The sequence below is a fragment of the Micromonas pusilla genome (assembly GCF_000151265.4).
Source record: "Micromonas pusilla CCMP1545 genomic scaffold MICPUCscaffold_16, whole genome shotgun sequence".
NCBI lineage: Eukaryota > Viridiplantae > Chlorophyta > Mamiellophyceae > Mamiellales > Mamiellaceae > Micromonas > Micromonas pusilla.
This window is the reverse complement of record NW_003315897.1, coordinates 242,911-263,739: the sequence shown is the minus strand read 5'-3', so window position 1 is coordinate 263,739 and position 20,829 is coordinate 242,911. Positions and strand designations below refer to the sequence as shown.

The 20,829-nt window shown below is 69.6% G+C and overlaps 13 protein-coding genes across 13 annotated transcripts; 5 read left to right on the top strand and 8 right to left on the bottom strand.

Annotated features, from left to right (window-relative positions):
* Positions 1-468: 468 nt before the first annotated feature.
* Positions 469-840, top strand: MICPUCDRAFT_23248 (uncharacterized protein; the record flags this gene model as incomplete). The annotated part of the gene is made up of 1 exon (XM_003064124.1): positions 469-840. The coding sequence occupies one exon, from the start codon at positions 469-471 to the stop codon at positions 838-840; it is 372 nt and encodes a 123-aa protein (XP_003064170.1).
* A 133-nt stretch (positions 841-973) lies between these two features.
* On the bottom strand, positions 974-1,588 carry MICPUCDRAFT_5984 (uncharacterized protein; the record flags this gene model as incomplete). The annotated part of the gene is made up of 1 exon (XM_003063942.1): positions 974-1,588. A coding segment is annotated over one exon (615 nt), but the record flags the coding sequence as incomplete, so codon positions are not given.
* A 752-nt stretch (positions 1,589-2,340) lies between these two features.
* Positions 2,341-3,009, top strand: MICPUCDRAFT_53869 (uncharacterized protein; the record flags this gene model as incomplete). The annotated part of the gene is made up of 1 exon (XM_003064123.1): positions 2,341-3,009. The coding sequence occupies one exon, from the start codon at positions 2,341-2,343 to the stop codon at positions 3,007-3,009; it is 669 nt and encodes a 222-aa protein (XP_003064169.1).
* A 148-nt stretch (positions 3,010-3,157) lies between these two features.
* Positions 3,158-4,469, bottom strand: MICPUCDRAFT_53868 (uncharacterized protein; the record flags this gene model as incomplete). Its single annotated transcript, XM_003063941.1, has 2 exons — positions 3,158-3,217; positions 3,567-4,469. The coding sequence occupies 2 exons, from the start codon at positions 4,467-4,469 to the stop codon at positions 3,158-3,160; spliced, it is 963 nt and encodes a 320-aa protein (XP_003063987.1).
* Positions 4,470-4,622: 153 nt separating this feature from the next.
* Positions 4,623-6,839, top strand: BBS1 (bardet-biedl syndrome 1; the record flags this gene model as incomplete). The annotated part of the gene is made up of 2 exons (XM_003064122.1): positions 4,623-4,943; positions 5,136-6,839. The coding sequence occupies exons 1-2, from the start codon at positions 4,782-4,784 to the stop codon at positions 6,837-6,839; spliced, it is 1,866 nt and encodes a 621-aa protein (XP_003064168.1). The 5' UTR covers positions 4,623-4,781.
* A 157-nt stretch (positions 6,840-6,996) lies between these two features.
* MICPUCDRAFT_30148 (uncharacterized protein) lies at positions 6,997-8,011 on the bottom strand. Its single transcript, XM_003063940.1, has 4 exons — positions 7,970-8,011; positions 7,666-7,771; positions 7,481-7,548; positions 6,997-7,297 (listed from the first exon to the last, which is right to left on the bottom strand). Exons 1-4 carry the CDS (start codon positions 7,970-7,972, stop codon positions 7,163-7,165), a joined length of 312 nt encoding a protein of 103 aa, XP_003063986.1. The 5' UTR covers positions 7,973-8,011; the 3' UTR covers positions 6,997-7,162.
* Positions 8,012-8,444: 433 nt separating this feature from the next.
* MICPUCDRAFT_43202 (uncharacterized protein) lies at positions 8,445-9,244 on the bottom strand (the record flags this gene model as incomplete). The annotated part of the gene is made up of 3 exons (XM_003063939.1): positions 8,445-8,765; positions 8,922-9,065; positions 9,182-9,244. 3 exons carry the CDS (start codon positions 9,242-9,244, stop codon positions 8,445-8,447), a joined length of 528 nt encoding a protein of 175 aa, XP_003063985.1.
* A 1,825-nt stretch (positions 9,245-11,069) lies between these two features.
* On the top strand, positions 11,070-12,132 carry MICPUCDRAFT_66235 (uncharacterized protein; the record flags this gene model as incomplete). The annotated part of the gene is made up of 1 exon (XM_003064121.1): positions 11,070-12,132. The coding sequence occupies one exon, from the start codon at positions 11,070-11,072 to the stop codon at positions 12,048-12,050; it is 981 nt and encodes a 326-aa protein (XP_003064167.1). The 3' UTR covers positions 12,051-12,132.
* A 19-nt stretch (positions 12,133-12,151) lies between these two features.
* MICPUCDRAFT_53863 (uncharacterized protein) lies at positions 12,152-13,336 on the bottom strand (the record flags this gene model as incomplete). The annotated part of the gene is made up of 1 exon (XM_003063938.1): positions 12,152-13,336. One exon carries the CDS (start codon positions 13,334-13,336, stop codon positions 12,152-12,154), a length of 1,185 nt encoding a protein of 394 aa, XP_003063984.1.
* Positions 13,337-13,474: 138 nt separating this feature from the next.
* Positions 13,475-15,031, bottom strand: MICPUCDRAFT_49085 (Drug/Metabolite transporter superfamily; the record flags this gene model as incomplete). Its single annotated transcript, XM_003063937.1, has 2 exons — positions 13,475-13,913; positions 14,042-15,031. The coding sequence occupies 2 exons, from the start codon at positions 15,029-15,031 to the stop codon at positions 13,527-13,529; spliced, it is 1,377 nt and encodes a 458-aa protein (XP_003063983.1). The 3' UTR covers positions 13,475-13,526.
* Positions 15,032-15,290: 259 nt separating this feature from the next.
* On the bottom strand, positions 15,291-16,901 carry MICPUCDRAFT_53861 (uncharacterized protein; the record flags this gene model as incomplete). Its single annotated transcript, XM_003063936.1, has 1 exon — positions 15,291-16,901. The coding sequence occupies one exon, from the start codon at positions 16,899-16,901 to the stop codon at positions 15,291-15,293; it is 1,611 nt and encodes a 536-aa protein (XP_003063982.1).
* A 271-nt stretch (positions 16,902-17,172) lies between these two features.
* Positions 17,173-17,634, top strand: MICPUCDRAFT_53860 (uncharacterized protein; the record flags this gene model as incomplete). The annotated part of the gene is made up of 1 exon (XM_003064120.1): positions 17,173-17,634. One exon carries the CDS (start codon positions 17,173-17,175, stop codon positions 17,632-17,634), a length of 462 nt encoding a protein of 153 aa, XP_003064166.1.
* A 202-nt stretch (positions 17,635-17,836) lies between these two features.
* Positions 17,837-20,692, bottom strand: MICPUCDRAFT_36835 (uncharacterized protein; the record flags this gene model as incomplete). The annotated part of the gene is made up of 2 exons (XM_003063935.1): positions 17,837-20,083; positions 20,153-20,692. 2 exons carry the CDS (start codon positions 20,690-20,692, stop codon positions 17,837-17,839), a joined length of 2,787 nt encoding a protein of 928 aa, XP_003063981.1.
* Between the last annotated feature and the right edge of the window lie 137 nt (positions 20,693-20,829).

The following is a 20,829-nucleotide window of genomic DNA, read 5'->3' as shown; positions in this document are numbered from 1 at the left end:
CGGGGTTGATATTCATGATGCTGATCGGGCGGATACCCGCCGCGCCGATCGGCGCGATGAGCTGGATCCTCGCGTCCGTGGCGTACCCGACGTTGTTCCGCGCCACCGGGCACGGGCTCGCCAACGCGGTGGCTCGGTTCGGCGCGGTGGCGGCGTCGTCGATGTACTCCACGCGCGCGTCCATCGGCGTGCCCATCCACGCGATCGCGCTCGCGGCGATCGTGCCCGCGGCGCTGCGACTGCCGCTCGGGAGCTTGGAGAGCGCGGTGGGGGGTGGGGGGGTGGGGGGGGGCAGCGTCGGGATGACGTCTGTTCGACGCAAGAACGCGTCTTAGCGGCGCGCGCGAACTACATAGTTTATTGACTGATATTGATTCGATGACGCGCGCGCACTCGTCGTCGGTCGATCGCGTCGCGTCTCGTCGTCACATCTCGGCGCGGCGCGGCGGTCGTCGCCGTTCTTCCGCGATGTCGACCGCGCGCGAGGACGACGTCGCACGCGGCGCGGAGGGCGCGCCGCGCGCGGACGTCGCCGTCCCCGACCGCGCGACGGAGGCGAAGGGCGGGGAAGCGCTTCCCGCGCCCACTCCCGAGGACGGCGCGGGGACGCGCGTCGTGCGCGTGGGCAGCGGCGTCGCGGTGCCGATCGGGGAGGAGCGCGGACCGGTCGTCGTGAACGCGGACGGATCGCTGTCGTCGATCGCGAACTGGGACGAGATGACCGACCGCGAGAGGGAGGCGACGCGACGACGGATCGCGAAGCGGAACAACGCGCGCCTCGAAGCGTTGAAGGCGGCGGGCGGCGACGAGCGCGAGGGGAAGCGCGACGACGCGTCGTGACGACGCGGACGCCGCGCGCCGTGCGATTCTATTCTATCCTATCCTATTCTATCCTATTCTAGCTAGCACATCGACGCGTTCCCATCTTCTAATCGCCCTCGCGCCGTCCCGGGACGACGTACGGCGTTCGCTTGTCGCGGCCGCACATTCCGCACGTCTCCGCTCGCCTCGCCAAGCTCCTGCACCACGCGATCAGATTCGTCCGCCGCCCCTCCGTCGTCGCCATCGCCTCGTGGCAGTGCTTCCCCGCGTGCATCACCGCGACGCCCTCGCGGTGAAACCTCGGGCACCGCCGCGCGTGCGAGGACCCCGCCTCGCCCTCGACGCCGCCGAAGAGGAGCTCGCCGCCGTCGAAGGCTTCGCGCGGCGAGACGCACACGTTGATCGTGACCTCCGCGTCGTCGAAGTGGTACGCCAGGTCCGCGTCCTTCCCCGCCGCCGTCGTCGCGTCGTAGGAGACGCTGAACGAGCGGTGGTGGTCGAGGGTGTCGCATCCGGGCACCGCGCGCGGGTGGTACAGCGCCCTCGCCATCGGCGCGATGTACTCGCGAAGCAGCGGGTCGAGAAGGTTCTCGCACAGACCGAGCTCGTGTAGGAGGACGCCGTCGTCGTTCATCGTGTTCGGGCGCGCGCGCGGCATCCCGCTCCGTTCGAAGTGGTCGAGCTCCTCGCGCAGGAGACGACATAAGGTGGGCGTGAGCGCCGGGAAGGTGAACACCCCGCGCGGGCTCTCGCGGATCGTCCCGAGCGGTTCCGCCGCGTCGAGGAACCGACGGCGCGCGTCCACCTCGCCGCCCTTCCCGCCGCCGCGCGCCGCCGCATACGCCGCCGCCGTCGCTTCCTTCGCCGTCCGCGCCAGCTCCGTCCACCGCGCGTCCACGAACTCGCGCTCGCGCGTCTCGAAGTCGGAGTCGAACAGCTCGCGGTGCAGCGGCGCGTAGTTCGCGGAGATGTGCGCCTTGCGTCGACGCGCGTCCTCGAATCGCGTCTCTCGCCTCATCAGCTCGCTCGCGAGCTCCGCGTGGACGGCGTCGCGCGCCTCGCTCGTCAGCGCGCGCGTCAGCTCGGGATACCGCGCGTCGAACGCGTCCGCGCTGCCGTCGTACGTCACGTGCCTCCCGAGCGACTTGGCGAAGAAGTTCTCGCGGCGATGGCACTCGCACCACGCGAGCTCCTCCTCGAGCCATCGTTCGCGCGTCGCGGTCGTCTGCACCGCGGCGTCCGCGGCGCCGCTCGCGAAGAGCGCGCGCGTCCCGAGGACGCGACACATCGAGACGCCGCTCACTCTGAGGCGGTTCATCGCGCGCATCGCGCACGAGGACAGCGTCGCGCCCATCGACGCTCTCGACCCCTCGCCGCGGCGCGGAGTGACCTCGGACGCTGCGACGTTCGACGAGCTGAAAAAAACGATTCGGCTGCGGCGCGCGCGAGATCTCTCAATAATCCCGGGCGTCGTCATAATCCGACGCGCGATCGGAGGAGGACGCCGCGCCGCGCACGATGGAGAAGCACCACAAGCTTCGAAGGCCCGCGGGATCGTCGATCCACGCGTGCAACATCTGCGGCATCGAGGGCCACCAGGCGGCGAACTGCACGAACGGGACCGTGAACTGGGCGCAGAAGTGGGGCCCCAGCGCGTTCGCGTCCACGGGACTCGGCGAGTCCACGCTCCCGAAGGAGCCGGACTACAAAGACCTCGCCGCGCAGGCGAAGGCGTTCGCCGCGAAGCGCCTCGCGGAAGAGGAGGCGGCGAAGAAAAAGGCCGAGGGCGGCGGCGACGACGGCGACGACGGCGACGACGCGGAGAAGGATTCGAAGAAGGGCGGCGAGGACGACGATTCCGCGAAGGCGAAGGACGGCGACGGCGACGGCGACGGCGACGGCGACGGCAAGAAGAAGCGATCGCGGGAGGACGGCGACGGCGACGGCGACGGCGGGAAAGAAGCCAAGGGCGCGAAGGTGGAGAAGGCGAAGGAGAAGGACGGCGGCGAGGGGGCGAAGGACGGGGGCGAAGACGAGGCCAAGGCGGCGGCCGCGCCAGCCGCGCCGGGGGCGCCCGGGGCCGCGGCGCCCGCGTCGGACTGGAGGGTGTTCTACGATAACCTCGGGCGGCCGTACTATCACAACAGCGTGACCGGGGTGACGCAGTGGACCCCGCCGGTGGTGTGATGACGACAGACGAGCGATATGCCGCGACGCGAGGCGCGCGACGGCGTCGCGGATGTGAGTTGGCCCTAAATTAATTTGTGGTTTGAAAGCGAGCTGCCAACGCAACTCTCTTCTAAGTCTACGAGTACGAGTACGTCCTCCCGTCGCGTCACAGAATCTCCTTGAGGAACGCGTGGTGCTCCTCGTTGAAGTGATCCCCGAGCTCGTCCTGCGAGTCGACGCGGGGGAAGAACGCGACGCGTCAGCGCGAGCACGGGGGCGGCGGAGGAGAGCGAGCCGACGTCGGGGCGGGGGGGGAGGTCCGTCGGTCGCGTTCGCCGCACGCGTCTTCGTCGGATCGCGGCCGTAGGCTCGTGAAGTGTCACTCAGCGCCGTTCGTTGAGCGTCGGTGGAAAGAAGACCAGTGATACTGTGCGTGATATCGTCATCTCCGAACGAGACCGACGAACGCGACCGACCTCCCCGAGCGAGCGACGAAAACGCAGGCGGGCTGGGCGGGAAAAAAAAAAAAACAGACGGCGCGCGCGGCGCGGAGCCACCGACGACCGCGCGCGCACCTTCGTGAGCCACTTGTAGTCCTTGCACTTCGACTCGAGCTTCAGAACCCCCTCGATCCACTGCGCGCGGTGGTAATAGTTCGTCCCCTCCCCCCCCCCGGTCGTCGCCGGCGCGGCGGCCGCGCCGTCGCCGCCGCCGCCGCCGTCGCCGCCGCCGTCCCCCTCCGCCGCCGCCGTCTCTCTCTTCGCCGTCTCTCTCTTCGCCGCCGCCGCCTTCTCGGGAAACTTCCCCATCGGCGCGTTCCCGACGACGTACGTCTCGATGCTGTCCCCTATGCACGCCTCCATCGCGGCGGTGGCGACCTGCCGCATCGTCTCCCCCTCTTTCCCGCTGTGCTTCCGCCGGGGGAAGCCCCAAACCCCGGTGTCCGCGTCTTGCACGACGAGGAACAGAAACTGATCGGACTTGCGTCGCATCGATCGCACGTCGTTCGCGCGATCCGCGTCCGTCTCTCTCGGCGCCGCGACGAACGCCTCCATCTGTCGCAACTCGTCCTCGGACTCGTACTCCTTCTTCGGGTTCGTGATCTCCCTCGGGAGCTCTTTGCGCCACCGCTGCGCGCGCTCGTGCGACCACTCGTTGTACTCCGTCTCCCACGCGGGCGGGAGCGGCAGGAGGAACGGGATGCGCTCGACGATCATGTTCGCGATGAGCGGCATCTCGACTTCGACGACGTCCGCGGCGAGCGGGCGGACGCGATGACGTCCGCGCGTCGCGTGGGCGGCGCGCGCGGCCGCGGCCGCGGACGAGGCGGACGACGCCGTCGGCGTCGACGCGAGTTGGACGACGACGATCGATCCGCCGTGGCGCGTCGTCGTCGGGTGCCGCGCCGCCGAGGCGGTCAGCGCGCGCTGCAGCGGCGACGCCGCCTTGCGCGCGCCGTCGCCGAGTGCGCGGAACATCGCGTGAATTCCGTCGAAGCGCGCGGGGTCGCTCGCGCGCGCCTCCGAGTGTGCGCGCGAGGACAGGGCGCGTAACCCTGAAGGATTGATTCGATTCTCGAGCAGGCCAAACGAACGCGCGCGACGACCAGATCATTCGCCACTTTCGAACGCAAGGGGACGCGCTCGTCGCCGCGCGTCGAGGGCTTCGAATCCCGCCCGGCGTCTCCACCTCCTCCTCCTCGCCGGAGCCGGACGGACGCGGCGGTCGCGTCGCTCGACCGCGCGGACGACGACGACGACGACGACGACGACAGGACGACGACGCGCGCGATGGAGGCGATACGCGAGGGCGAGCGCCAGGCGCCCGCGCCTCCGACGGGGCCCCGGTCCGCGCTCGCGCGCGCGCGAGCGACGCGACCGGAGCAGACGGGCGCGACGACCGCGGCGCCGGAGGAGAAGAGACCGAACTCGCTGTGGCTGGACGCGTGGAACGTGCGTCGTCCGTCGTCGTCCTCCGCGACGCGACGCGACCCTCGCGCGCGCGTCCTCCGTCGCTTCGGCGAGAAAAGAACCCGCCGGAGTCGTTCTCCTGTCCGACCGTCAGACCGATCGCGAAATCGTCGTCGCTGACCTCCGCTTCTCTCCTCGCCCTTCCTGCCCCCAAACAAACTCCTCCTCTCGCAGGACCCGATGGCGGGCGCGCCCGCGTACAGCCCGTGCGTGACGTCCGCGGACCTCGCCGGCGACGGCGAGTGGCGCCTCGTCGTCGCGACGGCGGACAAAAAATTGAAAACGTGGAACGGCACGACGCTCGCGAGCGAACACACTCTGCTCGAGGTCCCGGTCGGGATCGCGGCGTTCTACGCGGAGGACCACAACAACCCGGCGTCGATGAAGGCGCCCTCGCTCGCGGTCGCCGCGGGGTGTTACGTCTACATCTACCGTAACCTCCGGCCGTTTTACAAGTTCACCGTGCCGAACCAGACGGTGGACGCGGCGGAGACGGTGACGTGGGAGCGCCTCCGCGACGGCGCGATCGCGCCCGTCGAGGCGTTCGAGACGCTCTCCGAGCTGCGCGACCAGGGCGCGAAGCTCACGTCGCGGTCCCTGGATCTGCTCGCGATCGAGGAGGGCGAGGACGTCCAAGCGCGACGCGACGCGTTCGCGTACGGCAACGCGCCCGAGCCGTTGACGCAACAGACGTCGGTGACGTGCGTCGGGACGATCAAGAAGCGCTCGGACGACGCGGCGTCGCCGGACTGCGTGTACTTCGGGACGGAGTCCGGGCAGCTGTACGTGTTGCACAGCTCCGGGACCGCGGTGCGAAGCGTGTTTCAGTTGCCCGCCGCGCCCGCGTTTGTCGCGTCGACGGGCGTCTTGGAGGTGGACTATCGAATCGTCGTCGCGTGCAGGGACGGCAAAGCGTACACGATCAAGAACGACGAGATGAGCGGCGTCGTCGTCGAGTTCGAGTCCCAGCCCGTGGGTCTGTGCCTCGGCGGCAAGTCCATGATCGTCGGGTGCATGAACGACGTCGTTCACGCGTACACCGTCAGAGGACGAAAGGAGCACAGCATCTACATGCCCTCGAACATCCTCGCCATGGAGGAGCTCGTCATCGACCGCGCGCGGACGTCCCGGTGCCTCATCGTCGCGCTCGGGAACGACGAGCTCAGGGTGTACAACGGCAAGTGTCTGGTGAGCACGTGCGCGATGAGCGACCGCGTGCGCGGAATGAGGTTCGGACGCGTCGGACGAGAGGACAACGCGCTCGCGCTGACGACGAGAGGCGGGAGCGTGCGCGTGAAGATCATGCCGCGGTCGGCGAAGCTCGAGGGGTCGAGCCGGGCGGGACCGCCCGCGGAGCAGGACATCCCGCTCGCGGTGCCGAAGAAGACGAAGCTGTACGTCGAGCAGACGCAGCGCGAGCGGCTGAACGCGATTGACATGCACCGGGTGTTTCAGCGGGATCTGATGCGGCTGCGGTACGAGACCGGGAAGGCGTACTTGAAGGTCATGAAGGACGGCACCGGGCCGTCGTCGAGCGGCCAGGACGGCGTGAACATTCGATTGAACGCGACGATACAAGGGCTCGGCCCGCTGTTCCGTCTGAACGTCGAGCTGAAAAACTGCGGAGAGAAGCCGGTGATGGAGATCCCGGTGCTCGTGCAGAGCTCCGAGGTGTACAAGATCCCGAAACCGATCCACAGGTGCCCGGTCCTGCTCCCGGGGTACACGTACAAGATAGAGGTCATGATCCATTGCGTGGACCCGAACGGCGGCGCGGACGACGTCCACGTGTACGTGTGCAGAGCCGAAGGCGGGCGGCCGCACGTGAACGCAATCGTGAAGATGCCCATGAGCGAGTTCGCGGACGAACCCCGGTGACGCGGGGAGCGAGGGAGGGAAAGATGGATGAATTTCGCGACGACTGCCGGACGCCGCGCGTCTCGCCGCTCACTACTTAGCTCGACGATACCTTAGCCCCGTCGTTTGTTACGTGATCGCGCGATAGAGAGAGACGAAGCGAATCGAAGCGCGCGTCGTCGCGTGAATCTACTCCTGTGCAGATTACAACCGAAGTTTGGCGCCCGCGTTCTGTTCGCTCCTCCGAGGACCGTCGTCGCGTAAGGTCGACCCGCGCTCCTAAGCGCACTCGAGAACGAACCGCCGCAGTTGCCACACCGAACCCCCCCCCAGTGCGCGCGCGCTTACTGGAACAGCCCGCCCTTGGACTTCTTGTCGCCGCCGATCTCGAAATGCTTGCACCGCTTGATCGGGTGCATGCAACGCGACTTGCACGTGTTACACTGAAGCATGAGCACGATCTTCTTCGTGGTCTTAGCCTGTTTGTTTTGGTCGCGAGGAGGGGCGGGGTGGTCAGGAAGCGTTCGCGGGGGTATTCACGGCGACGCTGAAGCGCGGGAGGACGCGGCTGCGGCGCGACGCATCGCGTGGTCCGCCCCCTTCACCGCGTAACCCTAAAACACGCGCGACGACGTTTCCGCGACGACGGGCGGGACGCGCACCTTCTTGTGGAACACGGGCTTGGTCTGACCACCGAAGCCACTCTGCTTGCGGTCGTAACGCCTCTTACCTGCACGAGATGGGGGGAGAAGGTCAGCGAACGTTCGCGGAAGAGCTCTCGAGGCGCGTCTCCGGGGACGATGGCGCGACGCGGGATGAAGATGATGAAAAGCCGAACGGCACGCACCCTGCGCGTAAAGGCTGGCCTTGCCAGTCTTGTACTGCGTCACCTTGTGAGGCGCGTGCTTCTTGCACTTCTTGCAGAAAGTCTTCTTCGCTTTGGGAATGTTCACCTGGGATGGAAGCGCGAGGATGGGGGCGGAGGGCGTCAGCGGATGCCGGTGCGCTCGCGACGAGCGTGAAAAGCCCTAGAAACCGGCAGCGCGCGCGGGATCCGGAACGACGGCCGAGACCGCCGTCGTGGCCGCGACGACGTCGTCCCGAGACCCCGAATGCACGCGCGGGGAGGTCCTCGCGAGGATCACGCGCACCATTTTTCCAGCCTCCTGCTACACACGGCGTCTAGGCGCGCGTCAAAGAGGGTAGCGACGCGCGAGTTAAGGCGATGAAGAGCGGTCGGGAGATTCCATACGAAATTTTGCGTACTCGTACTCTATGGTTTTTTAGTCTGATCGAATAGCGCAACTTGTATAGAATACGCAGCGGTCGGTCGCATCGATCCATTTTTTGCACGCGCGGGCTGGGCGATTGCAGGAGCGCGGCTCGTTCGTACTCTTTTCTCGTCGTTCAACTCGCAGCACTAGTCGTGCGGTGTCGCTCGCGCGTCTCGGACGCTCTACTCGTGCGGTTCGCGGAACCGTCGCTCGTCTCGTGTTCTTCTGGCGCGTTCGTTCGGTCGGTCGCCGTTTCAGTTCGCGCTCATCGTCGCCATGACGCGCGTCGCCGCTTCTTCGGCGGCGCCGCCGCGTCGTCGTCGTCGTCGTCGTCGTCGTCCTCGTCGCTTCCTCACTTGATCGCGATCTTCTTCTTCTGGTCCTTCGAGTCGTGCTTCTTCTTCACGTCCAGGCACAGCGTCCCGTTATCGTACGTCGCCTGAAGCGAGCTGAAGTCCGTGTTCTCGGGCATCCGAAGCGCGCGCTGTTGGAACTCGGAATACTCCCGGCGTTCGCTCCGGTGCCACCGCTTGTCGGGGGACTCCTCTTCTTCGCTCTCCTTGGACTCGCGCTTCGTGCCGATGCGGATGACGTTGCCGTCCACCTCGAGGGTGATTTCTTCCTTCTTCACCCCGGGGACGTCCGCCTTGAGCTGGTACGCGTTGTCGGTCTCCTGCGGTCGTGCGCGAGAGTCAGTCGTCGTCGTCGCCGCGTTCGGCGACGCGTTTGGAAAAAAAGAAAAAGTTCGCGTCGATACGAGTGTCGTATCGCGCGCGGTGATTGGCCGGGGAAAGGAATCGACGACGAGAGAAGAAAAACGCGCCGTGACGTCCACGGGGATGAAGCGGTTGATCGCCGTCCCCTCGCGCGTGGGCGCGAAGACGCTGCTGAGATCCCCGCGCGGCGCGCGAGGGTTCATAAGCGCGCCTCCGACGCCTCCGAAGGGCGTGCCTCCGAGGAAGTGCGAGAAGAACTGCGGGGCGGGGGAGGGGAGAGGGGGGCGTCAGCGCGCGTCGTTGTTGCTTTTTCAGAACGGCGGCGGCGGCGGCGGCGCGCGCGAGAGAGAGCGGGGCGCGGGCGCGCGCGCACGTCGTCGGTCTCGCGGAACGCGTCGCGGAAGTGGGAGTCGGTGGAGAGAGGAGCGAGGGCCATTTTTTCGTGAGCGGAGCGGCGAGGAGGCGGGTGCTGTCGTGAGCTGCGTGCGCGGCGCGTGCTGGTATGACGCGCGCGCGCTCGTCGTCGTTGTTGCTTTCGTCGTCGTCCCCCGTTTCGTTCGGAAGCTTCGAGAACGCGCCTTCCCTGGTCAGTACCCCACGTTGTGGCCGTGGAAACCTGGGCTGGCTTTTCTCGGCCCGGACGAGAAAATGCTGAGAAAATGCGTTTCTCCGACGCTTCAACGCGGTTTCGGGTTAGGTATCGTCGCGCGCGCGAGGCACACGCGCGCGCGCATCCCGTCGCGTCGTCGCCTCTCTCATCGCGCGTCGTCTTCGTCCCGCCGTTCCTCGCGCGCGACCGCGAGCGCGACATGGCGCGCTAGACGCTCGGGGAGGGAGGACGCGACGCGTTTTGAATCTCGTCCGCGTCGTCGTCGTCTCTCATCAAAAGCGATGTCGTCGACGGACGACGCACCCGCCGCGCCGCTGACGGAGCTCCCCGCGCACGTGACGCTGCAGATACTCGCGCGCCTCAGCGCGCGCGACCTCGCGAGCCTGAGCGCGACCTGCCGCGCGTTCGGGCTCGACCCCGGGTCGAGCTCGTGCGACCATCGCGGCCTCACGCTCGTGGACGCCGCGGCGAAGGAGCGCGTCGGACGCCGCGCGCCGTGGATGGGCGCGCCTCGCGCGCGCGAGTCGTGGCTGTCCCTGATGCGATTCGCCGAGCGCTCCGCCGAGATCGGGCTGCCCATGATCTGCGCCGCGGAGGACGCGACCGCGGTCGTGGCGAGGGACGGGCGGCTGCACGTGTGGGGACCGGTCGTCGATGACGGGGGCTGGGACGACGACGACGACGACGACGGCGGCGGCGGCGGCGGGGGCGGCGGCGGCGGCGACGACGGACGGGTCCTGACCGCCGCGTGCGGGTACGCGTTCAACGCCGCCGCGGGAGAGTCCTCCGCGCCGCTCGTCGTGCGACGCAACGCCGCGGGGGTCGCACACAGAAGCGGCGGCGGCGGCGCGCCAGGACCCGGAGGAGGCGCGAGCCGACCGCCGCCGTCGCCGGCGGCGCGGGACGCGGCGGCGGGAGCGGGAGCGGGAGCGGGATCCCAGTACTCCCCGGGGGGGGACATCCCCGGGGGCGGGATCGACATCTCCCTCGCGCGCCTCACGCGCATACCCAAACGCGGCGCGTTCGACGGCGAGCGCGTCGTGTCCATGTCCATAGGACGCCTCCACGTCATCGCGTGCACGTCCACCGGCGTGACGTACACGTGGGGAGGCGACGCCGCGGGGCAACTCGGCCGCGGCGTCGTCCGAGAGAGCGTCGCGCTCGCGAGGCTCGCGCTCGGCGGGTCCCCCGGGGTATCCCCCGGGGTCCTCTCCGCGTCGATGCAACGGCGGCGGCGGCGCGGCGGAAGCGGCGGCGCGGGCGGAGGGTACGGCTCCCCCGGCGCGGGGTCGCCGCGGTGCGCGTCGCCGCTCTCGTGGAGCGGCGGCGATTGCGACGAGCGAGACGCCGCCGCGCGACGCGCGGAGGAGAAAAGGCAGTGGACGAGGCCGCGCAGGGTGCGAGACCTCGCCGGGCACGTCGTGATAGGCGTCGCCGCGGGCGCGCACGCGAGCGCGGCGTTCACGTCGAGCGGGGCGTTGTTCACGTGGGGCGATAACCGGAGGTGAGACTGCTTTCCATACGACCCCGTTCGCGTGGTGCACGCCGTTCCTTAAGGACTTTTCCCGTCGCCACTCTTCACCCGCGCTTCCCTTTCAACGTTTGACCGGTAAGACGTTCGACTGACCGATCGCTTCACCCACGCAGCTCGATGCTCGGGCTCGGGGACGACTTGGACCGCGACGCGCCGTGTCGCGTCGCGTCGTTCGGGGGGGGCGGCGGGAGGCGCGCGGCGCGAATGAACGACGCGACGCGGTTCCCCGGCGCGATGAGCGACACGGACGATTCGGACGAGGAACGCGACGCGGAGGAGGAGGCGGAGGCGAGGCGGAGGCGAGGAGGGGGGTGGGACATCGCCCGGAACGACCCGCGTGATTTTCTGCGCGCGAGCGCGGATTCGGCGCTGTCCGGGGGGACATCCGTCGACGACGACGACCCCGGCGCGCGCGTCGTCGCCGTGTCCTTCGGCGCGCGCCACGCGGTCGCGGTCACCGCGGACGGCGTCGCGCACACGTGGGGCGGCAACGCGCACGCGCAGCTCGGCACGGAGGACGGCCCGTCGCAGACGCCGCGCCCGTGGCCCGCGCCCGTGGATTTGGAAGACGCGGTCGAGAGCGGGAGCGACGTCGACGACGTCGACGGCTTCGACGACGACGATCTCGATCTCGACGACGAAGAGCTGCTCTTCGCGCAGGACGGCGACGCGTCGTTCGACGCGCCGGGACCGACGACGTCGCCGGGTGGCCCCGGCGCGCGTCGTCGCGCGCGGCGGCGAGGATGCTCTCGGACCTTCGTCGTCGCCGCCGCCGCCGGGGGCAAGCACACGGCGCTGACGACGGCGCGCGGCGCCGTCGTCGTCTTCGGCGGCGGGCTCGGCGTCGGCGACGCGGGTCATCAAGGCGCGAACGCGGGCGGATGGACGCCGCCGACGCGCGTGCGCGGTCTGCCGATGAGCGCGTCGAGCGTCGCCGCGGGGAGGGAGCACACCGTGGTGTTGACGCGCGAGGGCGACGTGTACGCGTGGGGCGACGACGGCGTAGGGCAGCTCGGCGGCGGCGAGCGGTCTTCGGACGCGGCGGACGCGTTCGCGCGTCCGACGCCGGCGAAGGTGGCGTCGTTCCCTCGAGGGTAGGCGCGCGGCATGCGTGCTATTCGCGCGCTGCGCACGGTACGATAGTCTATCTATCTTATCTATCTAGTCTAAATAACACGCCTACTACTACCGCGCTCGCGTCACCACGCCGCGTACCCCCCGCTGGGCGGCGGCGCGAACGTCATCGCGCAGACTCTGTCGCGGAGCTTCGCGTCGTCCGTCGCGAGCGTCGACGGTCGCACCCTCGCGCCGTTCGCGCCGTAGACGTACCCCGCGACGTCGCCGAGCGCGCTCGGGGGAACGAAGCACGCGTGAAGCACCGCGTCGGCGCCCTGCGACGGCGAGGACAACAGACCGAGGAGACGCGCGACGAAGACGTAGAACCGGCGCAACGACGGAGGCCACTCGCGATTGATGCGCGTGTCCACTAAACCCGGGTCCGCGACGACGACGGAGACGGAGCACGCGCTCGGGGACCAGGACGCGTGCGTCACGAACGCGCGCATCGTCGCCGCGAGCTTCGAGCACGCGTACGCCCCCGCGGGGGTGAACGCGGTCGGGGGACGCGTCGTCGACGTCGTCGCCGTCGACGACGACGTTGCGTTCGTCCGGTCGAGCCACTCGACGAACTCCTCTCTCGTCACCGCGCGGTGCGTGAACGACCCGACGCACACGACCCTGAGGTGCTCGCGGTGATGATACCTCTTCTCGCTCCTCGAGTGCAGTATCGCGGAGATCAGCCGCGACGTTCCGATCGCGTTCACCGCCGCGTCGGTCTCGCGCGCGTCCTTCCCTCTCCCCACGACGCGATGCTCGCACGCCATGACGCCCGCGCAGCACGCGACGACGCGGAGGTTCAGGTTCAGCTTCTCGCTCGCGCACGCCTCCGCGGTCGCGTTGATCTCCTTGAGCTCCGCGAGGTCCATCCCCGGCATCGCGGTCGCCCTCGCGTCGTCCCCGACGAGCGCGACGATCTCCGCCGCGACCGCGCGCGCGTCGGACGCGCGTCGGCACGACACGAGGACGTGGAAGCCGCGCGACGCGAGCGCGCGCGCGGTCGCGCGTCCGATCCCGGAGCTCGCGCCGGTCACGAGCGCCGCGGGGCGCGGATCGCGCTCCTCGTCGTCGCCGTCTGCGCGGAGTGGACGGGGGACGGGGAGGGGTGAGCGGGGGGCGGGGACGGACGGACGGACGAGCGAGGTCGGCACCGCGACGGGGACGCGCCTCGGAGCCACCCCGGGACGTCGTCGGGGATGGCGCGGGGCGAGCCCTTCTGAAACACCCTGGAAGAGATGACCACGCTGTACACGAGCGCGACGAGCCATTTCACGAGCCGCGCGAGGTTGCGCGGCTCGTACATCGGCGCGACCATGGCCGCGCGATCCGCGCAGTGAGAGGACGACGTCGCGGTCGATCAGATCTCGTCCTATCATTGTCGCGAGCTCGTCACAATTTTTTTTTTTAACGAGTACGAGTATAAGCAAACAAGACGCAACTAGCAACGCGAGAGCGTCGTCACGCGCTCTTCTCCTCCCCGGACCCGGACCCGTCGTCCAACCCCGCGAGTATCGCCCCCGCGACGAGCCCGGCGCCGCCGACGTACCCCCACGTCCCCAGCGACTCCCCCAGCAGCGCCGCGCCGAACACCGCGGCGAATAACGGCTCGCCCGCCAGCAACACCTGCGACTCGCTCGCGCTCACGCTCTCCTGCCCCTTCGCCTGGCACACGTCCGCGAGATACCCGGGGACGACCGCGGTGAACAGCAACACCGCCCACGCGACGGGGTTCGCCCACCCCGCCCACGGCGCGGCGACGACGCCCGCGGGGGCGGCCCACCACCGCGCGAAGTCCGCGCCGAACCAGAGACAGTACAAAAACGCGAGGATCACCGTCTTCCACGCCTGGGATCGGGCATCGGGGTGGAATTGAAAGGCGTCAGGTGGAGTTGAAAGGCATCGCGGTCGGGGATTGAAAGCGGGGGGTGGGCGGAGAGAGACGCCGGGCGAAGTCCTTAAGGATCGGCGTTCACCACGCCAACGCGGTCGTATGGGGACCAGTGTATAGAACGCGCCTGGGTCAAGTTCCCGGGCATCCCCTTCCTCCCGAACGTGCTGATGCGGAAGATGTACATCGAGTACGACGCCGCGCCGAAGAGCGCGATGACGTCGCCGACGTTGAGGCCGACCGCCGCGGAAGTCGCCGCCTCCGCCACGGCGCCGCCGCCGTCGAACCCGAGGAGGACGACGCCGACGATGGCGAGCGCGCACCCGGCCCACGTCACCCTCGCGACCTTCTCGCCGTCCATGGACACCAAGACGGGCGTGAACGCGATCGAGGCTTGCGTCAGGAAGCTCACGCGCGTGGCGTCCGTGAACAGCAGCGCGATGTTGCACGCGCCCTGCGCGGCGAGGTTCCAAAACGCGAGCTCAACGGCGGCGAGCCAAAAACTTTTCCCCCCCATCCACTTTTTCTCCCCTCCCTGTGTGCTCGCGCCCGCGCCCGCCGCCGCGGCCTTGCGCTTGCTCTCGTTCAGCAGCATCGGGACGAAGCACAGCGCGGCGAACACGCCTCGCACCGCGCCGATCGTCCCCGCGGACGGCGGCCCCGGGAGCCCGTACACGTACTTGAACGCGACGGACAGCGTGCCGTACGCCGCGGCGACGAACAGGAGCAGCCCGCGGCCGTACCACACGCCCTTGACGTCGCCATCCGTCGACGCCGTCGCGGACGACGCGAGCGGCGCGCTCTCCGCGTCCGCGTCGGACGGGTCGGACGCGCGGAGGAGGCCGGCGCGTCCGCGCGGCGTCGGGACGCCGCGGCCGGACGCGCGCGCGGCCGCCGCCGCCGCCGTCGACGCGGTTGGCACCGCGATCGCGGAAGCGCGTGAGGCGGCGGCGACGCGCGGGGACGCGCGGGGGCGCGCGGCGAGACGCGGGGAATCGCTCGCGCGGAGACGGACCCGGCGATCGACCGCGACGTTCGCGCGCGCGACGAGCGCGGACGTCGTCGCGACGAACATCGATCGGTCCGGTCCGTTCGACGCCGCGAGGGATGTCGGCGCGTGCCGTTGTGGTCGTTGGTGCGCTGGGTTCTGCTGCTTTTTGAGTTTCAAACTGAACGCGAGTCTCTGAACGCGTCCAGCCGAATCAGTTACGAAGGTAATACTTTCTCGCCGAGAGCCGCCGCGGCGGTCGCCCGTCGAAGCTCTGCGGCATCTCGCCTCTGTCTTCTATTACGATCTCATCGAGTCGGCGCTCGGCGCCGTTTGCTAGTGTTCTCTACCCGCGTCCTCCTCGGCGCAGCCCCGCGGCGCCCTTCGACGCGACGCGTCCGTCGTCGTCCTCCTCGTCGTCATCGTCCGACGCCTCGTCGTCGTCGTCCGACGCCTCGTCGCGCGCGACGCCCGCCTCCGCAGCCTCCGCGTTCAGCGCGGCGACCAGCCCGCTCTTCGTGAGGCTCATGCTCCTCGCGTGCGCCGCCGCAGCCTGTTTCAAGACGCTCGGCGACGGCATCTTAAACGGCGACAGGTCCTCGTCGTCCACGCCGAACAACTCCTCGCCCTCGCCGCTGTATGCCTCGACGTCCCCGCCGCCGCCGCCGCCGCCGCCGCCGCCCGCGTCGTCGTCCACGTCGATCGCGGTCGAGTCCAGGTCGACATCCTCGCCGCGCAGCGTCGACGGCGCGTACCGCCCGGAGTGCGAGGACGCGACCCCGGCGAGCGTCGATGGCGGCGGCGCGTGCCGGAGCTCCGCGAGCGAGGACGCCGCGGCGAACGACTTGAGCGGGCTCGGCGTCGTCGCCGGCGTCGGGAGGACGCTCGACAGGGGGGGCGCGTCTCCCGCGTCGTCGTCGTCCACTACGGGATCCTCCTCCTCCTCCTCCTCCTCCTCCTCCTCCTCCTCCTCTTCCGAGACGCCGTCCAGGAGGCTAGCCATCTTCGACACGCCCTGGTCGTCGTCTTCCTCGTCGTCGTCTTCCTCGTCGTCTCGGACGTAGTGGAGGCGACCGAACACCGCCCGCGCGGCGCTCTGCACGGGCGACAGCGAGCTCGGGGAGAGCGCCTTGGAGATCGCGTTCGCGACGCCGACGACGCTCTCGTCCGCGGTCGTGTCCAGGACGACCGCGGTCTCGAGACCGGCGGCGGCGTCGTCCGCGGTCGCCGCTGTCGCCGCCGTCGCCGCTGTCGCCGCCGTCGCCGCTGTCGCCGCCGTCGCCGTCCCTTCCTCCTCGCGTAACCGTCTCGCGCGCTCGTCTCTCGCTTGCTTGCGCTTCAAGAAGGCGGCGACGGACCGTCCGCTGCTCGGTCGCGCGCCGCCGGACGAGGACGCCGCCGCGAACTCCGGCGAGGGCGCGCTCCCGGGCGCGCGTCGTTGCAGCGCGCCCGCGGCGACGTCCGGGGACGTCCGCACGCGATGGAACGGCTCCGGCTCCGCGGGCGCGCTCGGGCTCGGCGACGCGGCGTATCGCGAGTTGATTCGCGCGCCGACGGCGCCGCCGCCGCCGCGCGCGGCGACGTTCAGAGCGCCGCGCGACGCGGGCGTCATCGGCGAGCGCGCGGCGGCCGCGGCGGCGTTCTCGTTCGGTCTCAGATTCGTCGCGAACGCGAGGAAGTCCTTCGCCGGGGATAAAGGCGCCGCGCGCGACGCCGCCGCGCGCTGGCGGCGCGTCGGGACCGCGCCCTCTCCCGGCGAAGGCGTCGCGGGGAGCGGCGAGCGCGACGGCGAGCGTCCGCGAGCGCGCGCGTCTCGGGCGCTGAACACCTCGGACAACGACGACTTCGCGGTCTTTATCCGCATCTCGTGAGACTTCATCGTCTGCGACTTCTCCCACTCCTTCAGCGTGCGGTTCACGCGCGTGAGCTCGACGTGGTGCGTGCTGCCGTGCGACATCGCGTCGGAGACGGCGGCGTCGAGTCGCAGCGCGCGCGGAGGACTGAGCTGTCGGCGGCGTCTCGTGAATTTTCGAACGTCAACGGTTTTCTGCCGAGTACGCGGCGAGTACGTACGAATCTCACCGCGGCATCATACGAAAACGCCCAGAAAACGCCGGACCAATCACAGCGCGAGCAGGTGAGATCTCGCTGCGGGGACAGTATCAGCAGCGCTCTCGTCGCATCGCAGTTCCCATCGCACCAAGGCGCGACACGCGTTGACGTCCGACATGGCCGCCATGCTCAGCGCTTCCGCGACGTTCACGACCCGCGCGCGCGTGACGTGCAAACCCCGCGCGGCGCGCACCGCGGTCCGCGCGGCCGCGACGAAGACCCCGGCGGGGGTTAAATCGAGATCTTCCGCGTCTTCCGCAGAGTCCGTCGAGTGGAAGGACGCCGCGAAGACGGTCCTCTCCGGCGTCGCGGCGAGCTCGATCGCGTCGATCGTGGCCCCGTTCCCCGCCGCGGCGCTGTCGATCACAGACCCGGTGTTCGGGGACATCCAGGTCTGGCAGTTCATCGTCCTCACCGCGGGATACTGGCTCGGGATCGAGTACTACCTGGATAACAAGTACGACGAGAAGGAGCAGTCCCCGGACTCGATCATGCCGAAGGTGTCCGCGGCGAAGAAGAACTCGTTCGCGGAGGCGAAGGCGGAGCAGGAGGCGAAGGAGGCGGAGAGCGCGGAGTAAATAGACGAGGAGGTGGGGTTGCGGGGGTAGAAACAGATGGATGTAGAAACGGATGGTTGTATCATGATGTATGATGTCACAATCACGACGTCGTCGCCCCGCGCGTGCGCTTTAACGTAACCCAACCCCCCCTCCACCCGCGCGTTCCGCGATGGTCCGTCCCGTCCCGATCCGATCCGAATCCGATCCGCTCGACGCGTCCTCAGCGCCGCGCGAACGGGTTCGCCGTCTTCCCCTTCTTCGCCGCGGGCTTCTCCGTCGCCTCGTAGCCAGCCTTGTGCTTCGCGCCCACCGCGGTCGGCGTCTCGTTCTCGTTCGCCGGCGCGACGGACTTCCGCCTCCCGAGCGGATTCGCGTCCTCGACGGGCGCCGCCTGCGACGGCTGCGTCGGCTGCGACGGCGCGTACGACGCCGGCTGACTGTAGTGCTGCTGCGCGAACTGCCCCGGGGTCTCGAGCGCGGACGGCTCGGAGGCGTACGCGTACGCGTTCGCCGCCGCCGCCGCGGCCGCCATGGACGCCTCGATCAGGTTCGTGATCCTCTCCGCGAGGACGCGCTGTTGCATCGCGTTCGCGAGCTTCAGCGCGCCGTGGAGCGAGTTGCTCAGGTGCAGCGACGACGCGATGTCCGCCGCGCGCGCCGGTCGCTCGCCCTTGCACGCGGCGTGGAACAACCGCAGCGACGCCTTGTCCGCGGCCGCTCGCGCCGCGCCGAGCGCGCCGTCGCCGTCGCCGTCGCCGTCGCCGTCGCGCGCGGCCGCCGCGGACGCGAGCGCGACCGCGATCTGCGCCTTGGCGGCGGCGTCCTCGAGGTCCCCGGAGCTGTTCTCCGGGAGCGCCACGGGGGCGCCGAGGGGCATGAGCGTCTGCACCGGCTTGGGGTACACCCCCGGGCCGCTCGCGTCCCGGCACACGACGCAGTACAGCGCGGACGACGAGTACGCGTTGTCCGAAGTCGCGACCGCGACGACCCAGTGGTGCTCGCCCTCGGACTGGCGCGCGTCCATCGAGGAGAACACCTGCGACCAGGACCCGCCGAAATCGGGGACGCGCACGCGGACGGTGCCGTCGGACGCGCCGAAGCACAGCGCGCGGTTGTCGTCCTCGGAGTGCCCGAGCCACGTGAGCGTGTGCCCGGGAGGCACCGGAACGCGCCCTCGGGATAAGATCTTCCCGCCGTCCGCGACGTCGTACTCCGCGAACTCGATCCTCTGCTCGACTTCCAGTCGGCCGTCGGCGCCGGGGACGAGCGCGGGCGCGGCGGCGTGCCAGGTCACGACGAGGGAGTCGCCCTTCCCGACGCACGTCACCGGCGCGCCTTCCAGGGTGACGATCTGCCTCTGCGCGCCCGCGTGCGAGAAGAGACGGAGGTTACGCTTGGACGTCACCGCGGCGACCCAGTTGTTCCCCGCGGCGACCGAGACCGCGTCTTCGCCCGCGGGGATGGTGACCCTCCACTCGGACGCGTGCGCCCATGACTCGTACGGGCGGTAGAACACCGTGCTCGCGCCGCCGCCGGGCTTCCCCGGGGACGCGAGCGCGCACCCTTTCTCCCCGAGCGTGCCGATGGAGTAGCCGTGGTAGTCCGTGATCGTCGGCGCGCGTCCCGCGCGCGACGTGTCGTGGAAGGACATCTCGACAGAGTTGAAGTCGCCCCCGGGCTCGCCCGTGGTGACGACCGTGCCCATCATGTTGTAGCACAGGAACCGGCGGTTCTCTTTCTCCCCGTCCTTGGGCTTCTTCGCGGCGTCGCACGCGCCGACTTGGAACGGCGCCTGCGGCGTCGGCGCGGCGGCGGCGCCGCCGAACGCGCCGCCAAACTTCCCCGCCATCTTCCGCTTCATCTTCCGTCGTCGCTCCTGCGCGAGGTAGTACTCCTCCTCGTCCATGTCCCCGAGGCCTTCCTCGTCGTCGTCGTCCTCGAGCGCGCCCGCGACGTCGCCGCCCTCGGCGGCGTTCGCGACGTCGTCCTTCTTCGCGCCCGCGACGAAGAAGTCCAGCTCGCTCGCGTCGACGACGGCGGTGGGCGACGGGAGCGACGCCGCGACGACGTCGTTCCACACGCACCACTGCCCGTCCGACCCCGCGAGCGCGACCGCGTTCCCTTCCTTGCGCCAGTACGCGCCGCACACGATGGACTCGCACTCGATGCGCGAGACGACGGACTTGGCGCCGACGTCCCAGACGACGGCGGCGTTGTCCGCGCCCGTCGTGAGGAGGTACTTCCCGTTCGGGGACCAGCGGCACGTCGCGACGGCGCCGGCGTGTCCTTTCGCGTCCTCGAACAGTCGGTGGTCCTCGAGCTCGCGCCACGACCCGCGCGCGAAGAAGGTGACGTCGTTCTCGCGCCCGGGCACCGCGACGACGGCGCCGTCGGGGCGCCACGAGACGCCGTTGACGCGCGGGGAATCCGCCTCCGTCGTCGGCGCGGTCGTCGCGCACAGCACGCGCTCTCCAGCCTCGATCGTGGCGTTGGATCCGTCGTTCCCGTCGTCGTCGTCGTCGTCGTCGTCCTGGACGTTATCCTCGGACCCGGCTTTGATCTCCTTCAGCGCCCACACCGTGAGCACGCCGGTGTCGTCGACGGCGGCGACGTACTCGCCGATCGGGTCGAACGCGATGGACTTGACGCACTTCGCGTTCGTCGGGAGCTCCAGGTGCACGGAGTTGTCCGCCATGTTTATCACCTTGATCGTGCTGTCCTCCCCGCCCGCGGCGAGGAGCGCGCCGTCGTTCGAGAACGCGAGCGCGCGCACGGGGAGCGTGAACCGCGTGACGTTCGATTCAAACTCGCGCTTGGACGTCGTGAACGAGAAGAGCTTCACGCAGTTGTCGTCGCTCCCGGTCGCGAACTTCGCGCCGTCGGGGTGCACCGCGAGGACGTTCACCGCGTCGTCGTGGTCCTCGAACGAGTCCTCGACGTCCCCGGTCTTCGGGTCGCGAAGCGCGACGGTGTTGTCCGCGCCGCAGGTCACGAGCCGTGTTTCGTCGCCGGATCCGAGGAACGCGACGTCGCACAGACCCGCGACGTGTCCGAAGTTCCACTCGGGAGGGGACATCGTGCGAGCGGCGCGTCTGCGAAGAAGACCTACCTCGCGGTGCGCGCGCGGAGCTCGACGGGCGCGAGTCCGGTCCTGTGCGTGCGCGAGTGGAGCGCGGTCGTTGTGGCGTCCGAGCGACATCGATCATTTCAAAC

Bases quoted from the DNA above. Each gene is read 5' to 3' on its own strand.
- MICPUCDRAFT_30148 (XM_003063940.1), bottom strand. The intron at 7,549-7,665 runs GTGCGTGCCGTT...CATCTCGTGCAG, and splicing joins GGCCAGCCTTTACGCGCAGG to GTAAGAGGCGTTACGACCGC. The intron at 7,298-7,480 runs GTGCGCGTCCCG...CAAAACAAACAG, and splicing joins AGCCCGTGTTCCACAAGAAG to GCTAAGACCACGAAGAAGAT.